The following is a 24,940-nucleotide window of genomic DNA, read 5'->3' on the forward strand; positions in this document are numbered from 1 at the left end:
CTGGACCAGGACCAGGACCAGAGCCAGGACCAGGACCAGGACCAGAACCTGGACCAGGACCAGGACCAGGACCAGGAACAGGACCAGGACCAGGACCAGAGCCAGGACCAGGACCAGGACCAGAACCTGGACCAGGACCAGGACCAGGACCAGGACCAGAGCCAGGACCAGGACCAGGACCAGGACCAGGACCAGGACCAGAGCCAGGACCAGGACCAGAACCTGGACCAGGACCAGAGCCAGGACCAGAGCCAGAGCCAGAGCCAGGACCAGGACCAGGACCAGGACCAGGACCTAGACCAGGACCAGGACCAGGACCAGGAACAGGGCCAGAGCCAGAGCCAGAGCCAGGACCAGGACCAGGACCAGGAACAGGGCCAGAGCCAGAGCCAGAGCCAGGACCAGGACCAGGACCAGGACCAGAGCCAGGACCAGGACCAGGACCAGAACCTGGACCAGGACCAGGACCAGAGCCAGAGCCAGAGCCAGAGCCAGAGCCAGAGCCAGAGCCAGAGCCAGAGCCAGGACCAGGACCAGGACCAGGACCAGGACCAGGACCAGGACCAGAGCCAGAGCCAGGACCTAGACCAGGACCAGGACCAGGACCAGGAACAGGGCCAGAGCCAGAGCCAGAGCCAGGACCAGGACCAGGACCAGGACCAGAGCCAGGACCAGGACCAGGACCAGAACCTGGACCAGGAACAGGGCCAGAGCCAGAGCCAGAGCCAGGACCAGGACCAGGACCAGGACCAGGACCAGGACCAGGACCAGGACCAGGACCAGGACCATTTCATCTTTAATTGACCTGGATTATAAAGATGACATAAATATATACAGGAGAGTTCTATGAACACTGAGACGTTTAAACACATTTTAACCAAATAAAGGTGTAAATATGTGAAAATAAGAGAGAATATTGTGATAAAATGTGAATATATGATTATATTTCTGTGATGTATTTTATCTGCATAATAGTGATATATTATCTGCATCATTAGTCTAAGAGAAGAACATTTTATGCATAGGCTTTATGCAGGAGTTTAGTTACTCGCATAAAGAGGAGTTTAATATTTAGATTTGAACATTGTCTGTCTCACATCTTCAGGAAGACTGTTCCAGATTTTAGCTGCATAAAACTGAAACGCAGATTCCCCATGTTTAGTCCTGACTCTGGGCACCAGCAGGAGGCCGGTCCATGTTTAGTCCTGACTCTGGCACCAGCAGGAGGCCGGTCCATGTTTAGTCCTGACTCTGGCACCAGCAGGAGGCCGGTCCATGTTTAGTCCTGACTGTGGCACCAGCAGGAGGCCGCTCCATGTTTAGTCCTGACTCTGGCACCAGCAGGAGGCCGGTCCATAGTTAGTCCTGACTCTGGCACCAGCAGGAGGCCGGTCCATGTTTAGTCCTGACTCTGGCACCAGCAGGAGGACGGTCCATGTTTGGTCCTGACTCTGGCACCAGCAGGAGGCCGGTCCATGTTTAGTCCTGACTCTGGCACCAGCAGGAGGCCGGTCCATGTTTAGTCCTGACTCTGGCACCAGCAGGAGGCCGGTCCATGTTTAGTCCTGACTCTGGCACCAGCAGGAGGCCGGTCCATGTTTAGTCCTGACTCTGGCACCAGCAGGAGGCCGGTCCATGTTTAGTCCTGACTCTGGCACCAGCAGGAGGCCGGTCCATGTCTAGTCCTGACTCTGGCACCAGCAGGAGGCCGGTCCCTGAGGTCCTCAGAGTCCGAGATGGTTCATATGGCACTAACATATCCAAGATGTACTTTGGTGCTAGGCCATGGAGAGACTTGTACACAAGCAGAGCTGCTTTAAAGTCTATTCTCATAGCCACAGGGGGCAGTGCAGAGACCTGAGAACAGGACTAATGTGATGGTACTTCCTGGTTCTGGTCAGGACCCGAGCAGCAGCGTTCTGGATGAACTGCAGCTGTTTTACAGCTCGTTTGGAGAGACCAGTGAGCGGCTGTTACAGTCTAATCTACTGGAAACAAACGCGTGGATAAGTCTCTCTAAATCTGGTTTTGACAGTATATTTTTGATTTTGGCAATGTTTTTTAGATGGTAAAAAGCTGCTGATGTTATTGATTTGACGTGGCTATTAAAGTTCAAGTCTGAGTCCATTATTACCCCCAGATTTCTAATTTGGTTTGTAGGTTTTAGAGCAAGACTCTGGAGGTGACCGCTAACACTTTCTCTTTGTTTCTGTGGGCCAAAAACGATTATTTCAGTCTTGTCTGAGTTCAGCTGGAGAAAGTTGTTTTGCTCCACACACTGATCTGTTGGATGCAGTGACAGAGTGAATCTACTGGTCCATAGTCACCTGCCGATAGTGAAACATAGATCTGAGTGTCGTCTGCATCATTGTGATAGGACACATTTTCACTGCGTATCAACTGACCTAACGGCAGCATGTAGAGGTTGAACAGAAGGGGACCCAGGACTGACCCTTGGGGCAGTCCACAGGTCAGGGTCATGTGGTCTGAGACACAGCTACCAATTTCAACAAAGTACTTCCTGTCTTCCAGATAGGACCTTAACCAGTTTAGGGCAGTGCCAGTGATGCCCACCCAGTCCTCTAGTCTCTGTAAGAGGATCCCATGATCAACAGTGTCAAAAGCAGCATCAGATCTAACAGAATTAAGACTGAGGCTTTGCCCGTGTCAGTGTTCAGGCGGATGTCATTTGTCACCTTGACAAGAGCAGTCTCAGTGCTGTGATGAGGTCTAAAACCTGACTGAAAAACATCAAATGAGTTGTTTATTAAGAGGAAATCTGTGAGCTGTTGGTAAAGAACCTTTTCAAGGACTTTGCCCCAAAATGGCAGATTAGAGATGGGCCGGTAATGACTCAGTACTGCGGCATCAAGACTGCTCTTCTTTAGGAGAGGCTTTATGACCGCAGTTTTCAAAGACATTGGGAATGTTCCAGATTGAAGCGACATGTTAACTATGTGAGTAAATGGTGCTAACAAACTGTTCAGCACAGACTTTAGAAATTTGGTGGGTAACACATCAAGGCAGCATGTAGATGAACTCAGACTGGTGATGATCTCATGGACAGTTTTGTCAGTTACTGGTGCAAAGTGAGTTAGCTCTAAGTGTCTTGGTGGTTTTAGGGTAATTTTTTGCATTGTGGGATTTATAGCATTTTTAATGCCCTGAACTTTGTCATTAAAGAATAATGCAAACTCATTACACTTGGATGTGGAAATGAGTTCTAACGGCAGCTGAGCTGGAGGGTTTGTTCATCTGTTACTGTGGCAACAGGACACGCGAGTTGTTACTGCAGCTTCCAATTTTTCAGAAAAATATCTTTCCCTAGTTCTACATAAGATTAGGTTGTACATGTTCAGCTTTTCTTTGTAAATCTCTTTTTGAACCTGGAGCTTTGACTTGCGCCATTTCCGTTCGGCCCTGCGGCACTCCCTTTTCTGTGCCCTGACCGAATCATCATTTCTCCACGGCGCCTTCTGCTTATTTTTAAGCATTTTAGCCTTCATAGGGGCGATGATGTCCAGAACATTCAAAACACTAGATGTAACAGAGTTCAACAAATCATTTACATTAGAACATGAGACATTTTCAAAGTTTATCATTTCCATAAACAGTGCACCTGTGCCATCACTTATGTGTCTCCTCTGAACAACTGCAGGACCAACCGGTGGTTTGGGAGAAACAGACAGGTCAAAGAAGACACAGAAATGATCAGACAGAGCAACATCGATCACATTAACATTTGAAATATTTACCCCCTTTGTAATTATGAGATCTAGAGTGTGTCCTTTGCTGTGGGTGGGGCCTCTCAGCAGTGGGCGGGGCCTCTCACATGCTGAATAAGACTGAAGGTTTCAAGGACAGCATCAAGCTCTTTAGCGTTTCTGTCACAAATATTATCAACATGCACATTGAAATCACCTGTAATGACCAAACCATCAAAGTCTGTGCATACGACTGAAACATCTCAGTAAAATCATCAGTAAAACTTTGGCAGTGCTGGGGAGGCTTGTATAAAACAATGAAGAGAATGGATGGAGACCGTTTTAGCTCCATTTTAAAGGATACATACTCAAATGATGAAAACACCCCAAAAGACAACCTGCGGGTAATTATTTCATCCCTAAAGACAGCACAGACTCCACCCCCTTTTTTGTTTTCTCGTGTTTCAGATTCAAACTTAAAGTTGGGTGGAGCAGATTCTATCAGAACTACATTTCCTGTGTTTTTGTCAAGCCATGTTTCAGTTAAAAACATAAAATCAAGATTATAAGAAGAAATAGAATTATTAATTAAGAGAGATTTGTTACATAAGGATCTGACATTTAGCACAGCAAGTTTCAGACTAGTTTCAGTGGGACTGGGCTTTATCTTTTCACAGGGAATATGAATCACATTTCTCAGATTGGGCCTGACTCGCATTTTGTTTTTCCATCTGTGTGATGATGTGACTACAGAAATAGCACTAGGGGGGGCTCTTTTTACATAGGGCCCCGGGTTGGTTTGATTTTTAATGTGACAATAAGTCCCGGCAACGCTGAGACCCAGTGCATCCTAGCTATGGGAGATACCAGGTGAAAGGCAAGGTTGGATGGGTGGTGGGGCTTTTGTAGCCAAGGAGGGTTTGGGACCAGGTGAGAGGCGAGGGGGGATGGGTGGTGGGGCTTTTGTTGGTGTAGTCGGCATAGCCCTTGCTATATTGGGCGTGAGTGGAGCCATCTTAATGCCTGATTTGATCAGACTTTCAAAATGGCTGGGAAGGCCCATGGGTGAGAGTGGAGATGAGAAGGAGAATGATGAATCTTTAGTGGGAGTAGATGTTGCAGGGGGAACCCAGGGCTGGTGTGAAGGCAGGGGCGATGACAGGGATGTTGTTGGGCTTGTCACAGATGGGTCCAAGGCCTTTGAAGATTGTTCCATTGCTGGAGGCGGTGGAGGTGAATGTGGAGCAGCTGGAGCTGAATCCTTTGCTGGTGGTGGTGGAGCAGCTGCTGATGAATCCTTTGGTGGAGGCTGAGGTTGTGGTGCTTTTGATGTTGAAACATTGGCTCGGTCTCTGGCTGATGGAGCAGGAATTCTTCTCTCATTCCTCTCTTCTCTAACTATCTGCTCAGGACCCTGTCCAGGCCCAGTCCAATGCCTCAGAGCGTGGAGCAGGTTCTCTGTCAGCACCCTCACTCCACCTCTGCATAGGTGGGGGCCATATCTCTTAAACAGGTCCTCTCGTTTCCAGAATAGATAGAAGTTCTCAATGTAGTGTAGTCCTCTCGGGGAACACTCTTTGGACAGCCATGTGTTCAGCTGAAGAAGCCGGCTAAACTTGTTTATCCTCCTGTCGATGTTTGGAAGAGGTCCACTTATGAAAGTTTTGATTTCCATTTTATCAAGCACGTCGAATAACTTCAAGAAGTCTTTTTTCAAAACTTCAGTCTGTTCCCGCCGCATTTCCACTGCACCCACGTGCACAATCAGCTGTTTAGCTCCTCCATGCTTAGCCATAATATTTGGAAGGAGTGACGTTATCTCAGAAACAGTGGCGCTTGGAAAAGAATGTGTGTTTATCTTTTCATGCGTCACGTGACTTATCGCGCCGTCCCCAACCAAAACAATCTGCGTGACCTTGGCTTCCTGCACAGATCCTCCTCGCTGTATTTTGGCCACGTCATCTTTCCTTTTTTCATTTAATTCCATCTCTGAAAGTGGTAAAAATCTGTTGGTGAGCTGTATTTTAGGTGACTTCACGGCTTTGCTCCAAGTTTGTTCCAAGAAACAGCCTGATCTTTCTGGTTTTTAGACAGTTTTGGAAACGACACAGAGTCACTGCGGTTTAGGTTGAAAGTAGCAGTTTTTCTTGTAAAAAGTGTGCTCTTCTTACCGTCGGTTGACACAGGAATGGTATCGTGAAGAACTTTTTCGGATTCCAAAACAAATATCCGTGTTTTCAGCTCATTAATTTCTTGTTGATATTTCCGACAGCATTCAGAGTCTTTCTCCCTTCTTCTCCCGGACATGTCGCTGGCGTCAGATATGTCGTTAAAACTGGAAAAATTTTCTTAAAATCCTTGGTTTACTTGAAAAAGTCTAAAGCAAAAATGTTTGGAAGACAAAAACTGATTAAAAAGCAAAATAAATAAGGAAAGCAGCGATAGCAAGCGGAGCGAGCAAAAAAGCGTGTGCACTCTTCGGAAGCAGGATCAACACTAGTACACATCCTCTCACTAGTACACATACTCACAGTAGTACACATACTCACACTAGTAAAAATACTCACATCAGCATACATACTCACACTAGTACACATACTCACACTAGTACACATACTCACAGTCGTACACATACTCACACTAGTACACATCCTCTCACTAGTACACATACTCACACTAGTACACATTCTCACAGTAGTACATATACTCACACTAGTACACATCCTCTCACTAGTACACATACTCACACTAGTACACATCCTCTCACTAGTACACATACTCTCAGTAGTACATATACTCACACTAGTACACATCCTCTCACTAGTACACATCCTCTCACTAGTACACATACTAGTACACATCCTCTCACTAGTACACATACTCTCACTAGTACACATACTCACACTAGTAAACATCCTCTCACTAGTACACATACTCACAGTAGTACACATACTCACACTAGTACACATACTCACACTAGTACACATCCTCTCACTAGTACACATACTCACAGTAGTACACATACTCACACTAGTACACATCCTCTCACTAGTACACATACTCACACTAGTAAACATACTCACAGTAGTACACATACTCATACTAGTACACATCCTCTCACTAGTACACATACTCACAGTAGTACAAATACTCACACTAGTACATATACTCACACTAGTACACATACTCACAGTAGTATACATACTCACACTAGTACACATCCTCACACTAGTACACATCCTCACACTAGTACACATCCTCACAGTAGTACACATCCTCACACTAGTACACATCCTCACAGTAGTACACATACTCACAGTAGTACACTTGGTAAATCCCAGGCCCCAGTCGTACTGACACTGTTGGTCCATCGAGTAACCGTAACCAGGAAGCTGAGGCTGAACCGGCCACGACTGAAGGAACGGGTCGTCTCTCAGGCACTCGTACAAACTGCACACAAAACATGTAAGAACTGCACACAAAACAAGTCCCCTCAGATGCCCTCAGATGCCCTCCCTGCCCCCCTCAGACCCCTCAGACCCCTCAGATGTCGTCAGATGTCCTCAGATGCCCTCAGATGTCCTCAGAATGCCCTCCCTGCCCCCCTCAGACCCCTCAGATGCCCTCAGATGCCCTCAGATGTCCTCAGAATGCCCTCCCTGCCCCCCTCAGATGCCCTCAAACCCCTCAGATGCCCTCCCTGCCCCCCTCAGACCCCTCAGAGATCCCCCTCAGACCCCTCAGATGCCCTCCCTGCCCCTCTCAGACCCCTCAGACCCCTCAGACGCCTCAGATACCTCAGATCCCTCAGATCCCTCAGATGCCCTCAGACCCCTCAGATCCCTCAGATGCCCTCAGACCCCTCAGAGACCCCCCTCAGACCCCTCAGATGCCCTCCCTGCCCCTCTCAGACCCCTCAGACCCCTCAGAGACCCCCCTCAGACCCCTCAGATGCCCTCCCTGCCCCTCTCAGACCCCTCAGATCCCTCAGATCCCTCAGATGCCCTCAGACCCCTCAAACCCCTCAGACCCCTCAGAGGCCCTCAGATGCCCTCCCTGCCCCTCTCAGACCCCTCAGACCCCTCAGATCCCTCAGATCCCTCAGATGCCCTCAGACCCCTCAGACCCCTCAGAGGCCCTCAGATGCCCTCCCTGCCCCCCTCAGACCCCTCAGATGCCCTCGGATGCCTTCAGAGGCCCTCAGATGCCCTCCCTTACGCCAGGTGCTGGTGCAGTTCTCTCCAGGAGCATCTGGACCAGTGATATCTGTAGAACGAGGCCTGGACCTGCGGCGACATGATGCTTCCCAGATGAACGTCATCGTCACAGTCGTTTGTGTCGCCGTCGTGCTCCATCCCCAAACTGAGAAGTACAAGAGGACCTTTAGAAGTACTAGAGGACCTTTAGAGGACCTTTAGAAGTACAAGAGGACCTTTAGAAGTACAAGAACCTTTAGAAGTACAAGAGGACCTTTAGGGGACCTTTAGAAGTACAAAAGGACCTTTAGATCACCTTTAGAAGTACGACACGTGGAGGAGATGAACACTAGGGGGCGCCAGTGTCCTGTTTATAATGACACGTGGAGGAGATGAACACTAGGGGGCGCCAGTGTCCTGTTTATAATGACACGTGGAGATGAACACTAGGGGGCGTCAGTGTCATGTGTTTATAATGACACGTGAAGGAGATGAACACTAGGGGGCGCCAGTGTCAGTGTCACATGCTATTATTTATGTGTGTTGTGTGTTATTATCATGTGTGTTGTGTGTTATTATCATGTATGTTGTGTGTTATTATCATGTATGTTGTGTGTTATTATCATGTGTGTTGTGTGTTATTATCATGTATGTTGTGTGTTATTATCATGTGTGTTGTGTGTTATTATCATGTATGTTGTGTGTTATTATCATGTGTGTTGTGTGTTATTATCATGTATGTTGTGTGTTATTATCATGTGTGTTGTGTGTTATTATCATGTATGTTGTGTTTTATTATCATGTATGTTGTGTATTATTATCATGTGTGTTGTGTGGTATTATCATGTGTGTTGTGTGTTATTATCATGTGTGTTGTGTGTTATTGTCATGTATGTTGTGTGTTATTGTCATGTATGTTGTGTGTTATTATCATGTGTGTTGTGTGTTATTATCATGTGTGTTGTGTGTTATTATCATGTGTGTTGTGTGTTATTATCATGTATGTTGTGTGTTATTATGTATGTTGTGTATTATTATCATGTGTGTTGTGTGGTATTATCATGTGTGTTGTGTGTTATTGTCATGTATGTTGTGTGTTATTGTCATGTATGTTGTGTGTTATTATCATGTATGTTGTGTGTTATTATCATGTATGTTGTCTGTTATTATCATGTGTGTTGTGTGATATTGTCATGTATGTTCTCTGTTATTATCATGTATGTTGTGTGTTATTATCATGTGTTTTGTGTGTTATTATCATGTATGTTGTGTGTTATTATCATGTGTTTTGTGTGTTATTATCATGTATGTTGTGTGATATTGCCATATGTGTTGTGTGTTATTATCATGTGTGTTGTGTGTTATTATCATGTGTGTTGTGTGATATTGTCATGTATGTTCTCTGTTATTATCATGTATGTTGTGTGTTATTATCATGTGTTTTGTGTGTTATTATCATGTATGTTGTGTGATATTGCCATATGTGTTGTGTGTTATTATCATGTGTGTTGTGTGTTATTATCATGTATGTTGTGTGATATTGTCATGTTTGTTGTCTGTTATTATCATATGTGTTGTGTGTTATTATCATGTATGTTGTGTGTTATTATCATGTATGTTGTGTGTTATTATCATGTGTGTTGTGTGTTATTATCATGTATGTTGTCTGTTATTATCATGTGTGTTGTGTGATATTGTCATGTTTGTTGTCTGTTATTATCATATGTGTTGTGTGTTATTATCATGTATGTTGTGTGATATTGTCATGTATGTTGTGTGATATTGTCATGTTTGTTGTCTGTTATTATCATGTGTGTTGTGTGTTATTATCATGTATGTTGTGTGATATTGTCATGTATGTTGTGTAATATTGTCATGTTTGTTGTCTGTTATTATCATGTGTGTTGTGTGTTATTATCATGTATGTTGTGTGTTATTATCATGTATGTTGTGTGATATTGTCATGTATGTTGTCTGTTATTATCATGTATTATGTTGTGTGATATTGTCATGTATGTTGTGTGATATTGTCATGTATGTTGTCTGTTATTATCATGTGTGTTGTGTGTTTTGTCAAATGATCTCACACATGTCCGGTCTCGTGAGCCGCGACAAACGCCGATGAGAAACCATCGTCCATGACAAGAACACAACTGCGGATGAGATTACACATCCCTGTGACTGGAGCGTAACCTGCAACACACACGACACACCCACAGTTTGGCCTCATGAACACTTATGACACTTTCATCATTCATCTCAATCACACCTGTTCCACTGCCAGTTTGCACTATTGTTCTGATCTGGTCTTGTATATATTCTGTATTTCACTTTTATTCTACATATTTTATTTTGCATGCCCTTATTCTTATCCAGCCTCGTCTATAGCTGTTGTTTTTATAGCTCTATATTGTCTCTTTTCTCCCTGACAGGTTCTGGCTCCCAAAGCGTCTGGCTCTTGGGCTCCAGGAGGACTTTAGCTCAGGGGAAGGAGCCTCCACAGCACAGCCAGATGATTAGACCAGAGAGAACGCAAACATACCAAATCACAAAAGAATCATTTGTCTCAAAACTCTGACTTGACCTCGTGCTAAAGCGCCGTGTTTCCACTGATGCTAACGACTATGTGGAGCCTTAGCAACACAGAGTTAGCGTAGCAGGTTAGCAACACAAAGCTAGCAAAGCACGTTAGCAACACAAAGCTAGCAAAACACGTTAGCAACAGCTGTTTCCACTGATGCTAACGACTATGTGGAGCCTTAGCAACACAAACCTAGCAAAGCAAGTTAGCAACACAAAGCTAGCGTAGCACATTAGCAACACAAAGCTAGCGTAGCACGTTAGCAACACAAAGCTAGCGTAGCAAATTAGCAACACAAAGCTAGCGTAGCACGTTAGTTTCCTGTTTATGGCCGCACGGCGCTTGCTTTGTGCCACAATCTGATATTTCCAGCTCATAAAGCGTCTGACATGATCCAAGGCCAAAGACATAAAGAGAGGCTTTAGCCACGCCCCTCACACACGCTAGCTTTAGCCACGCCCCTCACATGCAGAGAAGTCAAAGAAATGAGGCAAAACTGTTCCTGTGCACACTAGCTTTAGCCATGCCCCTCACACACACTAGCTTTAGCCATGCCCCTCATACACACTAGCTTTAGACACGCCCATCACACACACTAGCTTTAGCCATTCCCCTCATACACACTAGCTTTAGACACGCCCCTCACACACACTAGCTTTAGCCATGCCCCTCATACACACTAGCCTTAGACACGCCCCTCATACACACTAGCCTTAGACACGCCCCTCATACACACTAGCTTTAGACACGCCCCTCACACCCACTAGCTTTAGCCACGCCCCTCAAACACACTAGCTTTAGACACGCCCATCACACACACTAGCTTTAGCCATTCCCCTCATACACACTAGCTTTAGACACGCCCCTCACACACACTAGCTTTAGCCATGCCCCTCATACACACTAGCCTTAGACACGCCCCTCATACACACTAGCCTTAGACACGCCCCTCATACACACTAGCCTTAGACACGCCCCTCACACACACTAGCTTTAGCCATGCCCCTCATACACACTAGCTTTAGACACGCCCCTCATACACACTAGCCTTAGACACGCCCCTCATACACACTAGCCTTAGACACGCCCCTCACACCCACTAGCTTTAGCCATGCCCCTCACACACACTAGCTTTAGCCATGCCCCTCATACACACTAGCCTTAGACACGCCCCTCATACACACTAGCCTTAGACACGCCCCTCACACACACTAGCTTTAGACACGCCCCTCATACACACAAGCCTTAGACACGCCCCTCACACACACTAGCTTTAGCCACGCCCCTCACACACACTAGCTTTAGCCACGCCCCTCACACACACTAGCTTTAGACACGCCCCTCACACACACTAGCTTTAACCACGCCCCTCACATCCACTAGCTTTAGACACGCCCCTCACACACACTAGCTTTAGCCACGCCCCTCATACACACTAGCCTTAGACACGCCCCTCATACACACTAGCTTTAGCGACGCCCCTCACACACACTAGCTTTAGACACGCCCCTCACACACACTAGCTTTAGCCACGCCCCTCACACACACTAGCCTTAGACACGCCCCTCACACACACTAGCTTTAGCCACGCCCCTCAAACACACTAGCTTTAGCCACGCCCCTCACACACACTAGCTTTAGCCAAGCCCCTCACACACACTAGCTTTAGACACGCCCCTCACACACACTAGCTTTAGCCACGCCCCTCATACACACTAGCCTTAGACACGCCCCTCAAACACACTAGCTTTAGCCACGCCCCTCACACACACTAGCTTTAGACACGCCCCTCACACACACTAGCTTTAGCCACGCCCCTCACACACTAGCTTTAGCCACGCTCCTCACACACACTAGCTTTAGACACGCCCCTCACACACACTAGCTTTAGACACGCCCCTCACACACACTAGCTTTAGCCACGCCCCTCAGACACACTAGCTTTAGCCACGCCCCTCACACACGCTAGCTTTAGCCACGCCTCTCACACACGCTAGCTTTAACCACGCCCCTCACACACACTAGCTTTAGCCACGCCCCTCACACACACTAGCTTTAGCCACGCCCCTCACACACGCTAGCTTTAGCCACGCCTCTCAGATGGGCCTCACCCTGCATGCCGGCAGGTCCAAACTCCTGTCTGCTCAGGTACAGGGTGTGGTCGTGCTTCAGCTCCTCCGGCTGCTCGCGCTGGTGGAGGAAGGACCAGGTGCACACGTTCTGAAGACTCTTCTGAGGGTTCCCTACCGAGATCAGCTCCTGGGACTGAAGCAGAACCAGGTTCAAACCAGGACTAAACCCACCGAGTAGTATCAGTAGTATTGTAGTAGTATTAGTAGTATTTCAGTAGTATTAGTTGTATTGTAGTAGTATTAGTTGTATTGAAGTAGTATTAGTTGTATTTCAGTAGTATTAGTTGTATTGAAGTAGTATTGTAGTAGTATTAGTAGTATTGCAGTAGTATTAGTTGTATTGTAGTAGTATCAGTAGTATTGTAGTAGTATTAGTAGTATTGCAGTAGTATTAGTTGTATTGCGGTAGTATTAGTTGTATTGCAGTAGTATCAGTAGTATTGTAGTAGTATCAGTTGTATTGCAGTAGTATTAATTGTATTGCAGTAGTATTAGTTGTATTGCAGTAGTATTAGTTGTATTGCAGTAGTATTAGTAGTATTGTAGTAGTATTAGTAGTATTGTAGTAGTATTAGTAGTATTGCAGTAGTATTAGTTGTATTGCAGTAGTATTAGTAGTATTGTAGTAGTATTAGTTGTATTGCAGTAGTATTAGTTGTATTGTAGTAGTATAAGTAGTATTGCAGTAGTATCAGTAGTATTGTAGTAGTATCAGTTGTATTGCAGTAGTATTAATTGTATTGCAGTAGTATTAGTTGTATTGAAGTAGTATTAGTTGTATTGCAGTAGTATTAGTTGTATTTCAGTAGTATTAGTAGTATTTTAGTAGTACTAGTTGTATTGCAGTAGTATCAGAAGTAATGTAGTAGTATCAGAAGTATTGTAGTAGTATCAGTTGTATTGCAGTAGTATTAATTGTATTGCAGTAGTATTAGTTGTATTGCAGTAGTATTAGTTGTATTGCAGTAGTATTAGTAGTATTGTAGTAGTATTAGTAGTATTGCAGTAGTATTAGTTGTATTGCAGTAGTATTAGTAGTATTGTAGTAGTATTAGTAGTATTGCAGTAGTATTAGTTGTATTGCAGTAGTATTAGTAGTATTGTAGTAGTATTAGTAGTATTGCAGTAGTATTAGTTGTATTGCAGTTGTATTAGTAGTACTGCAGTAGTATTAGTTGTAGTATTAGTTGTATTGTAGTAGTATCAGTTGTATTGCAGTATTATCAGTAGTATTGTAGTAGTATTAGTTGTAATGCAGTAGTATTAGTTGTGTTGCAGTAGTATTAATTGTATTGCAGTAGTATTAGTAGTATTGTAGTTGTATTAGTAGTATTGCAGTAGTATTAGTAGTATTTTTGTAGTATTAGTAGTATTGCAGTAGTATTAGTTGTATTGTAGTAGTATCAGTAGTATTGTAGTAGTATTAGTAGTATTGCAGTAGTATTAGTTGTATTGCGGTAGTATTAGTTGTATTGCAGTAGTATTAGTTGTATTTCAGTAGTATTAGTAGTATTGTAGTAGTATTAGTAGTATTGCAGTAGTATTAGTTGTATTGCAGTAGTATCAGTAGTATTGTAGTAGTATCAGTTGTATTGCAGTAGTATTAATTGTATTGCAGTAGTATTAGTTGTATTGCAGTAGTATTAGTTGTATTGCAGTAGTATTAGTAGTATTGTAGTAGTATTAGTAGTATTGTAGTAGTATTAGTAGTATTGCAGTAGTATTAGTTGTATTGCAGTAGTATTAGTAGTATTGTAGTAGTATTAGTTGTATTGCAGTAGTATTAGTTGTATTGTAGTAGTATAAGTAGTATTGCAGTAGTATCAGTAGTATTGTAGTAGTATCAGTTGTATTGCAGTAGTATTAATTGTATTGCAGTAGTATTAGTTGTATTGAAGTAGTATTAGTTGTATTGCAGTAGTATTAGTTGTATTTCAGTAGTATTAGTAGTATTTTAGTAGTACTAGTTGTATTGCAGTAGTATCAGAAGTAATGTAGTAGTATCAGAAGTATTGTAGTAGTATCAGTTGTATTGCAGTAGTATTAATTGTATTGCAGTAGTATTAGTTGTATTGCAGTAGTATTAGTTGTATTGCAGTAGTATTAGTAGTATTGTAGTAGTATTAGTAGTATTGCAGTAGTATTAGTTGTATTGCAGTAGTATTAGTAGTATTGTAGTAGTATTAGTAGTATTGCAGTAGTATTAGTTGTATTGCAGTAGTATTAGTAGTATTGTAGTAGTATTAGTAGTATTGCAGTAGTATTAGTTGTATTGCAGTTGTATTAGTAGTACTGCAGTAGTATTAGTTGTAGTATTAGTTGTATTGTAGTAGTATCAGTTGTATTGCAGTATTATCAGTAGTATTGTAGTAGTATTAGTTGTAATGCAGTAGTATTAGTTGTGTTGCAGTAGTATTAATTGTATTGCAGTAGTATTAGTAGTATTGTAGTTGTATTAGTAGTATTGCAGTAGTATTAGTAGTATTTTTGTAGTATTAGTAGTATTGCAGTAGTCTTACTTTTATTGCAGTAGTATCAGTAGTATTGTAGTAGTATCAGTTGTATTGCAGTAGTATCAGTAGTATTGTAGTAGTATTAGTTGTATTGCAGTAGTAATAGTTGTATGGCAGTAGTATTAGTTGTATTAAAGTAGTCTCAGTAGTATTGTAGTAGTATTAGTTGTATTGCAGTAATATTAGTTGTATTGAAGTAGTATTAATTGTATTGCAGTAGTATTGTAGTAGTATTAGTAGTATTGCAGTAGTATTAGTTGTATTGCAGTAGTATTAGTTGTAGTATTAGTTGTATTGTAGTAGTATCAGTTGTATTGCAGTAGTATCAGTAGTACTGTAGTAGTATTAGTTTTATTGCAGTAGTAATAGTTGTATTGCAGTAGTATTAGTTGTATTAATGTAGTATCAGTAGTATTGTAGTAGTTGTATTGCAGTAATATTAGTTGTATTGCAGTAGTATTAGTTGTATTGCAGTAGTATTGTAGTAGTATTAGTAGTATTGCAGTAGTATTAGTTGTATTGCAGTAGTATTAGTTGTATTGCAGTAGTATTAGTTTTATTGCAGTAGTATTAGTAGTATTGCAGTAGTATTAGTTGTAGTATTAGTTGTATTGTAGTAGTATCAGTTGTATTGTATTAGTATCAGTAGTATTGTAGTAGTATTAGTTGTATTGTAGAAATATTTGTTGTATTGCAATAGTATTAGTTGTATTGCAGTAGTATAAGTAGTATTGTAGTAGTATTAGATGTATTGCAGTAGTATTAGTTGTATTGCAGTAGTATTAGTAGTATTGTAGTAGTATTAGTAGTTTTGCGGTAGTATTAGTTGTATTGCAGTAGTATTAGTTGTATTGCAGTAGTATTAGTTGTATTGCAGTAGTATTAGTAGTATTGCAGTAGTATTAGTAGTATTGTAGTAGTATCAGTTGTATTGCAGTAGTATTCATTGTATTGCAGTTGTATTAGTTGTATTGCGGTAGTATTAGTTGTATTGCAATAGTATTAGTATTTCAGTAGTATTAGTAGTATTGTAGTAGTATTAGTAGTATTGCAGTAGTATTATTTGTATTGCAGTAGTATCAGAAGTATTGTAGTAGTATCAGTTGTATTGCAGTAGTATTAATTGTATTGCATTATATTTTAGTTGTATTGAAGTAGTATTAGTTGTATTGCAGTAGTATTAGTAGTATTGTAGTAGTATTAGTTGTATAGCAGTAGTATTAGTTGTATTGCAGTAGTATTAGTAGTATTGCAGTAGTATTAGTTGTAGTATTAGTTGTATTGTAGTAAGTATCAGTTGTATTGCAATAGTATCAGTAGTATTGTAGTAGTATTAGTTGTATTGCAGTAGTAATAGTTGTATTGCAGTAGTATTAGTTGTATTAAAGTAGTATCAGTACTATTGTAGTAGTATTAGTTGTATTGCAGTAATATTAGTTGTATTGCAGTAGTATTAGTTGTATTGCAGTAGTATTGTAGTAGTATTAGTAGTATTGCAGTAGTATTAGTTGTATTGCAGTAGTATTAGTTGTAGTATTAGTTGTATTGTAGTATTATCAGTTGTATTGCAGTAGTATCAGTAGTACTGTAGTAATATTAGTTGTATTGCAGTAGTAATAGTTGTATTGCAGTAGTATTAGTTGTATTAAAGTAGTATCAGTAGTATTGCAGTAGTATTAGTTGTATTGCAGTAGTTGTAGTAGTATTGTAGTAGTATTAGTATTATTGCAGTAGTATTAGTTGTATTGCAGTTGTATTAGTTGTATTGCAGTTGTATTAGTAGTACTGCAGTATTATTAGTTGTAGTATTAGTTGTATTGTAGTAGTATCAGTTGTATTGCAGTATTATCAGTAGTATTGTAGTAGTATTAGTTGTAATGCAGTAGTATTAGTTGTGTTGCAGTAGTATTAATTGTATTGCAGTAGTATTAGTAGTATTGTAGTTGTATTAGTAGTGTTGCAGTAGTATTAGTAGTATTTTTGTAGTATTAGTAGTATTGCAGTAGTCTTACTTTTATTGCAGTAGTATCAGTAGTATTGTAGTAGTATCAGTTGTATTGCGGTAGTATTGGTTGTATTGCAGTAGTATTAGTTGTATTTCAGTAGTATTAGTAGTATTAGTTGTATTGCAGTAGTATTAGTTGTATTGTAGTAGTATAAGTAGTATTGTAGTAGTATTAGTAGTATTGCAGTAGTATTGGTTGTATTGCAGTAGTATTAGTTTTATTGCAGTAGTATTAGTTGTATTGTAGTAGTATTAATTGTATTGCAGTAGTATTAGTTGTATTGAAGTAGTATTAGTTGTATTGCAGTAGTATTAGTCGTATTTCAGTAGTATTAGTAGTATTGTAGTAGTACTAGTAGTATTGCAGTAGTATTAGTTGTATTGCAGTAGTATCAGAAGTATTGTAGTAGTATCAGTTGTATTGAAGTAGTATTAATTGTATTGCAGTAGTATTAGTTGTATTGCAGTAGTATTAGTTGTATTGCAGTAGTATTAGTAGTATTGTAGTAGTATTAGTAGTATTGCAGTAGTATTAGTTGTATTGCAGTTTATTAGTTGTATTGCAGTTGTATTAGTAGTATTGCAGTAGTATTAGTTGTAGTATTAGTTGTATTGTAGTGGTATCATTTGTATTGCAGTATTATCAGTAGTATTGTAGTAGTATTAGTTGTATTGCAGTAGTATTAGTTGTATTGCAGTAGTATTAATTGTATTGCAGTAGTATTAGTAGTATTGTAGTTGTATTAGTAGTATATCAGTAGTATTAGTAGTATTGTAGTAGTATTAGTAGTATTGCAGTAGTCAAAGTTTTATTGCAGTAGTATCAGTAGTATTGTAGTAGTATCAGTTGTATTGCAGTAGTATTAATTGTATTGCAGTAGTATTAGTTGTATTGCGGTAGTATTAGTTTTATTGCAGTAGTATTAGTTGTATTTCAGTAGTATTAGTAGTATTGTAGTAGTATTAGTAGTATTGTAGTAGTATTATTTGTATTGCAGTAGTATCAGAAGTATTGTAGTAGTATCAGTTGTATTGCAGTAGTATCAGTAGTACTGTAGTAGTATTAGTTTTATTGCAGTAGTAATAGTTGTATTGCAGTAGTATTAGTTGTATTAAAGTAGTATGAGTAGTATTGTAGTAGTTGTATTGCAGTAATATTAGTTGTATTGCAGTAGTATTAGTTGTATTGCAGTAGTATTGTAGTAGTATTAGTAGTATTGCAGTAGTATTAGTTGTATTGCAGTAGTATTAGTTGTATTGCAGTAGTATTAGTTTTATTGCAGTAGTATTAGTAGTATTGCAGTAGTATTAGTTGTAGTATTAGTTGTATTGTATTAGTATCAGTAGTATTGTAGTAGTATTAATTGTAGTGCAGTATTATTTGTTGTTATACAATAGTATTAGTTTTATTGCAGTAGTATCAGTAGTATTGTAGTAGTATTAGTTGTATTGCAGTAGTATTAGTAGTATTGCAGTAGTATTAGTAGTATTGTAGTAGTATTAGTAGTTTTGCAGTAGTATTAGTTGTATTGCAGTAGTATTAGTAGTATTGTAGTAGCATTAGTAGTATTGCAGAAGTATTAGTTGTATTGCAGTAGTATTAGTAGTATTGCTGTAGTATTAGTTGTACTGCAGTAGTATTAGTTGTATTGCAGTAGTATTAGTAGTATTTCAGTATTATTAGTTGTAGTATTAGTTGTATTGTAGTAGTATTAGTTGTATTGCAGAAGTATTAGTTGTAGTATTAGTTGTATTGCGGTAGTAGTATTAGTTGTATTGTAGTAGTATTAGTAGTATTGCAGTAGTATTAGTTGTATTGCAGAAGTATTAGTTGTAGTATTAGTTGTATTGCAGTAGTAGTATTAGTTGTATTGTAGTAGTATTAGTAGTATTGCAGTAGTATTAGTTGTATTGCAGTAGTATTAGTTGTAGTATTAGTTGTACTGCAGTAGTAGTATTAGTTGTACTGCAGTAGTAGTATAAGTTGTATTGCAGTAGTATCAGTGGTATTGTAGTAGTATTGCAGTAGTATTAGCAGTATTGCAGTAGTATTTGTAGTATTGCAGTAGCAGTACTCGTACCTTTGTTGGCGAGAGCAGTACGATCTGCACAAGGACCACGTCCAAGTTCAGTCCCAGAGACGGCGCCTGATAAATCTCATTCACCTCAAAACAGAAAAACACTTTTATATTTCACAAAACTCCATGTATTTATATATATATATATATATATATATATATATATATATATATATATATATATATATATATATATAGAGGTAAAGGTCAGTGTGAGAGACGTACGATGTGCATAAAGGTCAGTGAGAGACATACGATGTCCATAAAGGTCAGTGTGAGACGTACGATGTGCATAAAAGTCAGTGTGAGACGTACGATGTGCATAAAGGTCAGTGTTTGACGTACGATGTGCATAAAGGTCAGTGAGAGACGTACGATGTACATAAAGGTCAGTGTGAGATGTACGATGTGCATAAAGGTCAGTGTGAGACGTACGATGTGCATAAAGGTCAGTGTTTTACGTACGATGTGCATAAAGGTCAGTGAGAGACGTACGATGTGCATAAAGGTCAGTGTGAGATGTACGATGTGCATAAAGGTCAGTGTCAGATATACGATATGCATAAAGGTCAGTGTGAGGGACGTACAATGTGCATAAAGGTCAGTGTGAGAGACGTACGATGTGCATAAAGGTCAGTGTGAGACGTACAATGTGCATAAAGGTCAGTGTGAGACGTACAATGTGCATAAAGGTCAGTGTCAGATATACGATATGCATAAAGGTCAGTGTGAGGGACGTACAATGTGCATAAAGGTCAGTGTGAGAGACGTACGATGTTTATAAAGATCAGTGTGAGAGACGTACGATGTGCATAAAGGTCAGTGTGTGAGACGTACGATGTGCAAAAAGGTCACTGTCAGATATACAATGTGCATAAAGGTCTGTGTGAGAGACGAACGATGTGCATAAAGGTCTGTGTGAGAGACGAACGATGTGCATAAAGGTCAGTAGGAGAGACGTACGATGTTTATAAAGATCAGTGTGAGAGACGTACGATGTGCATAAAGGTCAGTGTGTGAGACGTACGATGCGCAAAAAGGTCACTGTCAGATATACGATGTGCATAAAGGTCTGTGTGAGAGACGAACGATGTGCATAAAGGTCAGTGTGTGAGACGTACGATGTGTATAGAGGTCAATGTGTGATGTACGATGTGCATAAAGGTCAGTGTGAGAGACGTACGATGTGCATAAAGGTCAGTGTGAGAGACGTACGATGTGCATAAAGGGCAGTGTGAGACGTACGATGTTCATAAAGGTCAGTGTCAGATGTACGATGTGCATAAAGGTCAGTGTGAGACGTACAATGTGCATATAGGTCAGTGTGAGAGACGTACGATGTGCATAAAGGTCAGTGTGAGAGACGTACGATGTGCATAAAGGTCAGTGTGTGAGACGTACAATGTGCATAAAGGTCAGTGTGAGATGTACGATGTGCTCAAAGGTCAGTATGAGAGACGTACGATGTGCATAAAGGTCAGTGTGAGAGACGTACGATGTGCATAAAGGTCAGTGTGAGATGTACGATGTGCATAAAGGTCAGTGTGAGACGTACGATGTGCATAAAGGTCAGTGTTTGAGACGTACGATGTGCATAAAGGTCAGTGTGAGAGACGTAAGATGTGCAAAAAGGTCATTGTGAGACGTACGATGTGCATAAAGGTCAGTGTGCGACGTACAATGTGCATAAAGGTCAGTGTGAGACGTACAATGTGCATAAAGGTCAGTGCTAGACCTACGATGTGCATAAAGGTCAGTGTGAGACGTACGATGTGCATAAAGGTCAGTGTGAGACGTACGATGTGCATAAAGGTCAGTGAGAGACATACGATGTGCATAAAGGTCAGTGTGAGACGTACAATGTGCATAAAAGTCAGTGTGAGACGTACGATGTGCATAAAGGTCAGTGTTTAACGTACGATGTGAATATAGGTCAGTGAGAGATGTATGATGTGCATAAAGGTCAGTGAGAGACGTACGATGTGCATTAAGGTCATTGAGAGATGTACGATGTGCATAAAGGTCAGTGTGTGAGACGTACGATGTGCAAAAAGGTCACTGTCAGATATACGATGTGCAGAAAGGTCTGTGTGAGAGACGAACGATGTGCATAAAGGTCAGTGTGAGAGACGTACGATGTGCATAAAGGTCAGTGTGAGAGACGTACGATGTGCATAAAGGTCATTGTGAGAGACATACGATGTGCATAAAGGTCAGTGTGAGAGACGTACGATGTGCATAAAGGTCATTGTGAGAGACGTACGATGTGCATAAAGGTCAGTGTGAGAGACGTACGATGTGCATAAAGGTCAGTGTGAGAGACGTACGATGTGCATAAAGGTCATTGTGAGAGACGAACGATGTGCATAAAGGTCAGTGTGTGAGAAGTACGATGTGCATAGAGGTCAGTGTGAGATGTACGATGTGCATAAAGGTCAGTGTGAGAGACATACGATGTGCATAAAGGTCAGTGTGTGAGACGTACGATGTGTATAGAGGTCAATGTGTGATGTACGATGTGCATAAAGGTCAGTGTGAGAGACGTACGATGTGCATAAAGGTCAGTGTGAGAGACGTACGATGTGCATAAAGGTCAGTGTGAGAGACGTACGATATGCATAAAGGTCAGTGTGAGAGATGTACGATGTGCATAAAGGTCAGTGTGAGACGTACGATGTGCATAAACGTCAGTGTTTGACGTACGATGTGCATTAAGGTCATTGAGAGATGTACGATGTGCATAAAGGTCAGTGTCAGATATACGATGTGCAGAAAGGTCTGTGTGAGAGACGAACGATGTGCATAAAGGTCAGTGTGAGAGACGTACGATGTGCATAAAGGTCAGTGTGAGAGACGTACGATGTGCATAAAGGTCATTGTGAGAGACATACGATGTGCATAAAGGTCAGTGTGAGAGACGTACGATGTGCATAAAGGTCATTGTGAGAGACGTACGATGTGCATAAAGGTCAGTGTGAGAGACGTACGATGTGCATAAAGGTCAGTGTGAGAGACGTACGATGTGCATAAAGGTCAGTGTGTGAGACGTACGATGTGTATAGAGGTCAATGTGAGACGTACGATGTGCATTAAGGTCAGTGTGAGAGACGTACGATGTGCATAAAGGTCAGTGTGAGAGACGTACGATGTGCATAAAGGTCAGTGTGAGAGACGTACGATGTGCATAAAGGTCAGTGTGAGAGACGTACGATGTGCATGAAGGGCAGTGTGAGACGTACGATGTTCATAAAGGTCAGTGTCAGATGTACGATGTGCATAAAGGTCATTGAGAGACGTACGATGTGCATAAAGGTCAGTTAGAGACGTACGATGTGCATGAAGGTCAATGAGAGACGTACAATGTGCATAAAGGTCAGTGTCAGATGTACGATGTGCAAAAAGGTCAGTGTGAGACGTACGATGTGCATAAAGGTCAGTGTGTGAGACGTACAATGTGCATAAAGGTTAGTGTGAGATGTACGATGTGCTTAAAGGTCAGTATGAGAGACGTACGATGTGCATACAGGTCAGTGTGAGAGACGTACGATGTGCATAAAGGTCAGTGTGAGACATACGATGTGCATAAAGGTCAGTGTGAGAGACGTACGATGTGCATAAAGGTCAGTGTGTGAGACGTACGATATGCATAAAGGTCAGTGTGAGAGACGTAAGATGTGCAAAAAGGTCATTGTGAGACGTACGATGTGCATAAAGGTCAGTGTGCGACGTACAATGTGCATAAAGGTCAGTGTGAGACGTACAATGTGCAAAAAGGTCAGTGCTAGACCTACGATGTGCATAAAGGTCAGTGTGAGACGTACGATGTGCATAAAGGTCAGTGTGAGACGTACGATGTGCATAAAGGTCAGTGAGAGACATACAATGTGCATAAAGGTCAGTGTGAGACGTAAAATGTGCATAAAAGTCAGTGTGAGACGTACGATGTGCATAAAGGTCAGTGTTTAACGTACGATGTGAATATAGGTCAGTGAGAGATGTATGATGTGCATAAAGGTCAGTGAGAGACGTACGATGTGCATAAAGGTCAGTGTGAAATGTACGATATGCATAAAGGTCAGTGTGAGACGTACGATGTGCATAAAGGTCAGTGAGAGACGTACGATGTGCATAAAGGTCAGTGTGAGAGACATACAAAGTGCATAAAGGTCAGTGTGTGAGACGTACGATGTGCATAGAGGTCAATGTGTGATGTACGATGTGCATAAAGGTCAGTGTGAGAGACGTACGATGTGCATAAAGGTCAGTGTGAGAGACGTACGATGTGCATAAAGGTCAGTGTGAGACGTACGATGTGCATAAAGGTCAGTGTGAGAGATGTACGATGTGCATAAAGGTCAGTGTGTGAGACGTACGATGTGCATAAAGGTCAGTGTGAGAGACGTACGATGTGCATAAAGGTCAGTGTGAGAGACGTACGATATGCATAAAGGTCAGTGTGAGAGATGTACGATGTGCATAAAGGTCAGTGTGAGACATACGATGTGCATAAAGGTCAGTGAGAGACTTACGATGTGCATAAAGGTCAGTGTCAGATGTACAATGTGCATAAAGGTCAGTGTGAGACGTACTATGTGCATATAGGTCATTGAGAGACGTACGATGTGCATAAAGGTCAGTTAGAGACGTACGATGTTCATAAAGGTCAGTGTCAGATGTATGATGTGCATAAAGGTCAGTGTGAGACGTACGATGTGCATATAGGTCATTGAGAGACGTACGATGTGCATAAAGGTCAGTTAGAGACGTACGATGTGCATAAAGGTCAGTGAGAGATGTACAATGTGCATAAAGGGCAGTGTGAGACGTACGATGTGCATATAGGTCATTGAGAGACGTACGATGTGCATATAGGTCATTGAGAGACGTACTATGTGCATAAAGGTCAGTGTCAGATATACAATGTGCATAAAGGTCAGTGTGAGACGTATGATGTGCATAAAGGTCATTGTGAGACGTACGATGTGCATATAGGTCATTGAGAGACGTACTATGTGCATAAAGGTCAGTGTCAGATATACAATGTGCATAAAGGTCAGTGTGAGACGTATGATGTGCATAAAGGTCAGTGTATGTTATACGATGTGCATAAAGGTCAATATGAGATACGTACGATGTGCATAAAGGTCATTGTGAGAAACATACGATGTGCATAAAGGTCAGTGTGTGAGACGTACGATGTGCAAAAAGGTCACTGTCAGATATACGATGTGCATAAAGGTCTGTGTGAGAGACGAACGATGTGCATAAAGGTCAGTGTGAGAGACGTACGATGTGCATAAAGGTCAGTGTGAGAGACCTACGATGTGCATAAAGGTCATTGTGAGAGACATACGATGTGCATAAAGGTCAGTGTGTGAGACGTACGATGTGCATAAAGGTCAGTGTGTGATGTACGATGTGCATAAAGGTCAGTGTGAGAGACATACAATGTGCATAAAGGTCAGTGTGTGAGACATACGATGTGCATATAGGTCAATGTGTGATATACGATGTGCATAAAGGTCAGTGTGAGAGACGTACGATGTGCATAAAGGTCAGTGTGAGAGACGTACGATGTGCATAAAGGGCAGTGTGAGACGTACGATGTTCATAAAGGTCAGTGTCAGATGTACGATGTGCATAAAGGTCAGTGTGAGACATACGATGTGCATAAAGGTCAGTGAAAGACTTACGATGTGCATAAAGGTCAGTGTCAGATGTACGATGTGCA

The 24,940-nt window shown here is 41.4% G+C and overlaps 1 protein-coding gene across 1 annotated transcript in view; it reads right to left on the minus strand.

Moving 5' to 3' along the window:
- LOC140372545 (A disintegrin and metalloproteinase with thrombospondin motifs 2-like) overlaps positions 1–24,940 on the minus strand; it is a gene marked incomplete at its 5' end in the record, with an annotated part of 315,752 nt that overhangs the window by 162,045 nt on the left and 128,767 nt on the right. The window contains 5 exons of the mRNA XM_072459676.1: positions 7,022–7,154; positions 7,923–8,066; positions 9,988–10,093; positions 12,593–12,746; positions 19,213–19,296. Coding sequence (XP_072315777.1) covers positions 7,022–7,154; positions 7,923–8,066; positions 9,988–10,093; positions 12,593–12,746; positions 19,213–19,296 — 621 coding nt within the window. The remainder of the gene's footprint in view (positions 1–7,021; positions 7,155–7,922; positions 8,067–9,987; positions 10,094–12,592; positions 12,747–19,212; positions 19,297–24,940) is intronic.

This window comes from Eucyclogobius newberryi, unplaced genomic scaffold (genome assembly GCF_026437365.1).
Source record: "Eucyclogobius newberryi isolate DKJ021-1_F unplaced genomic scaffold, fEucNew1.0.hap1 SCAF_25, whole genome shotgun sequence".
NCBI lineage: Eukaryota > Metazoa > Chordata > Actinopteri > Gobiiformes > Gobiidae > Eucyclogobius > Eucyclogobius newberryi.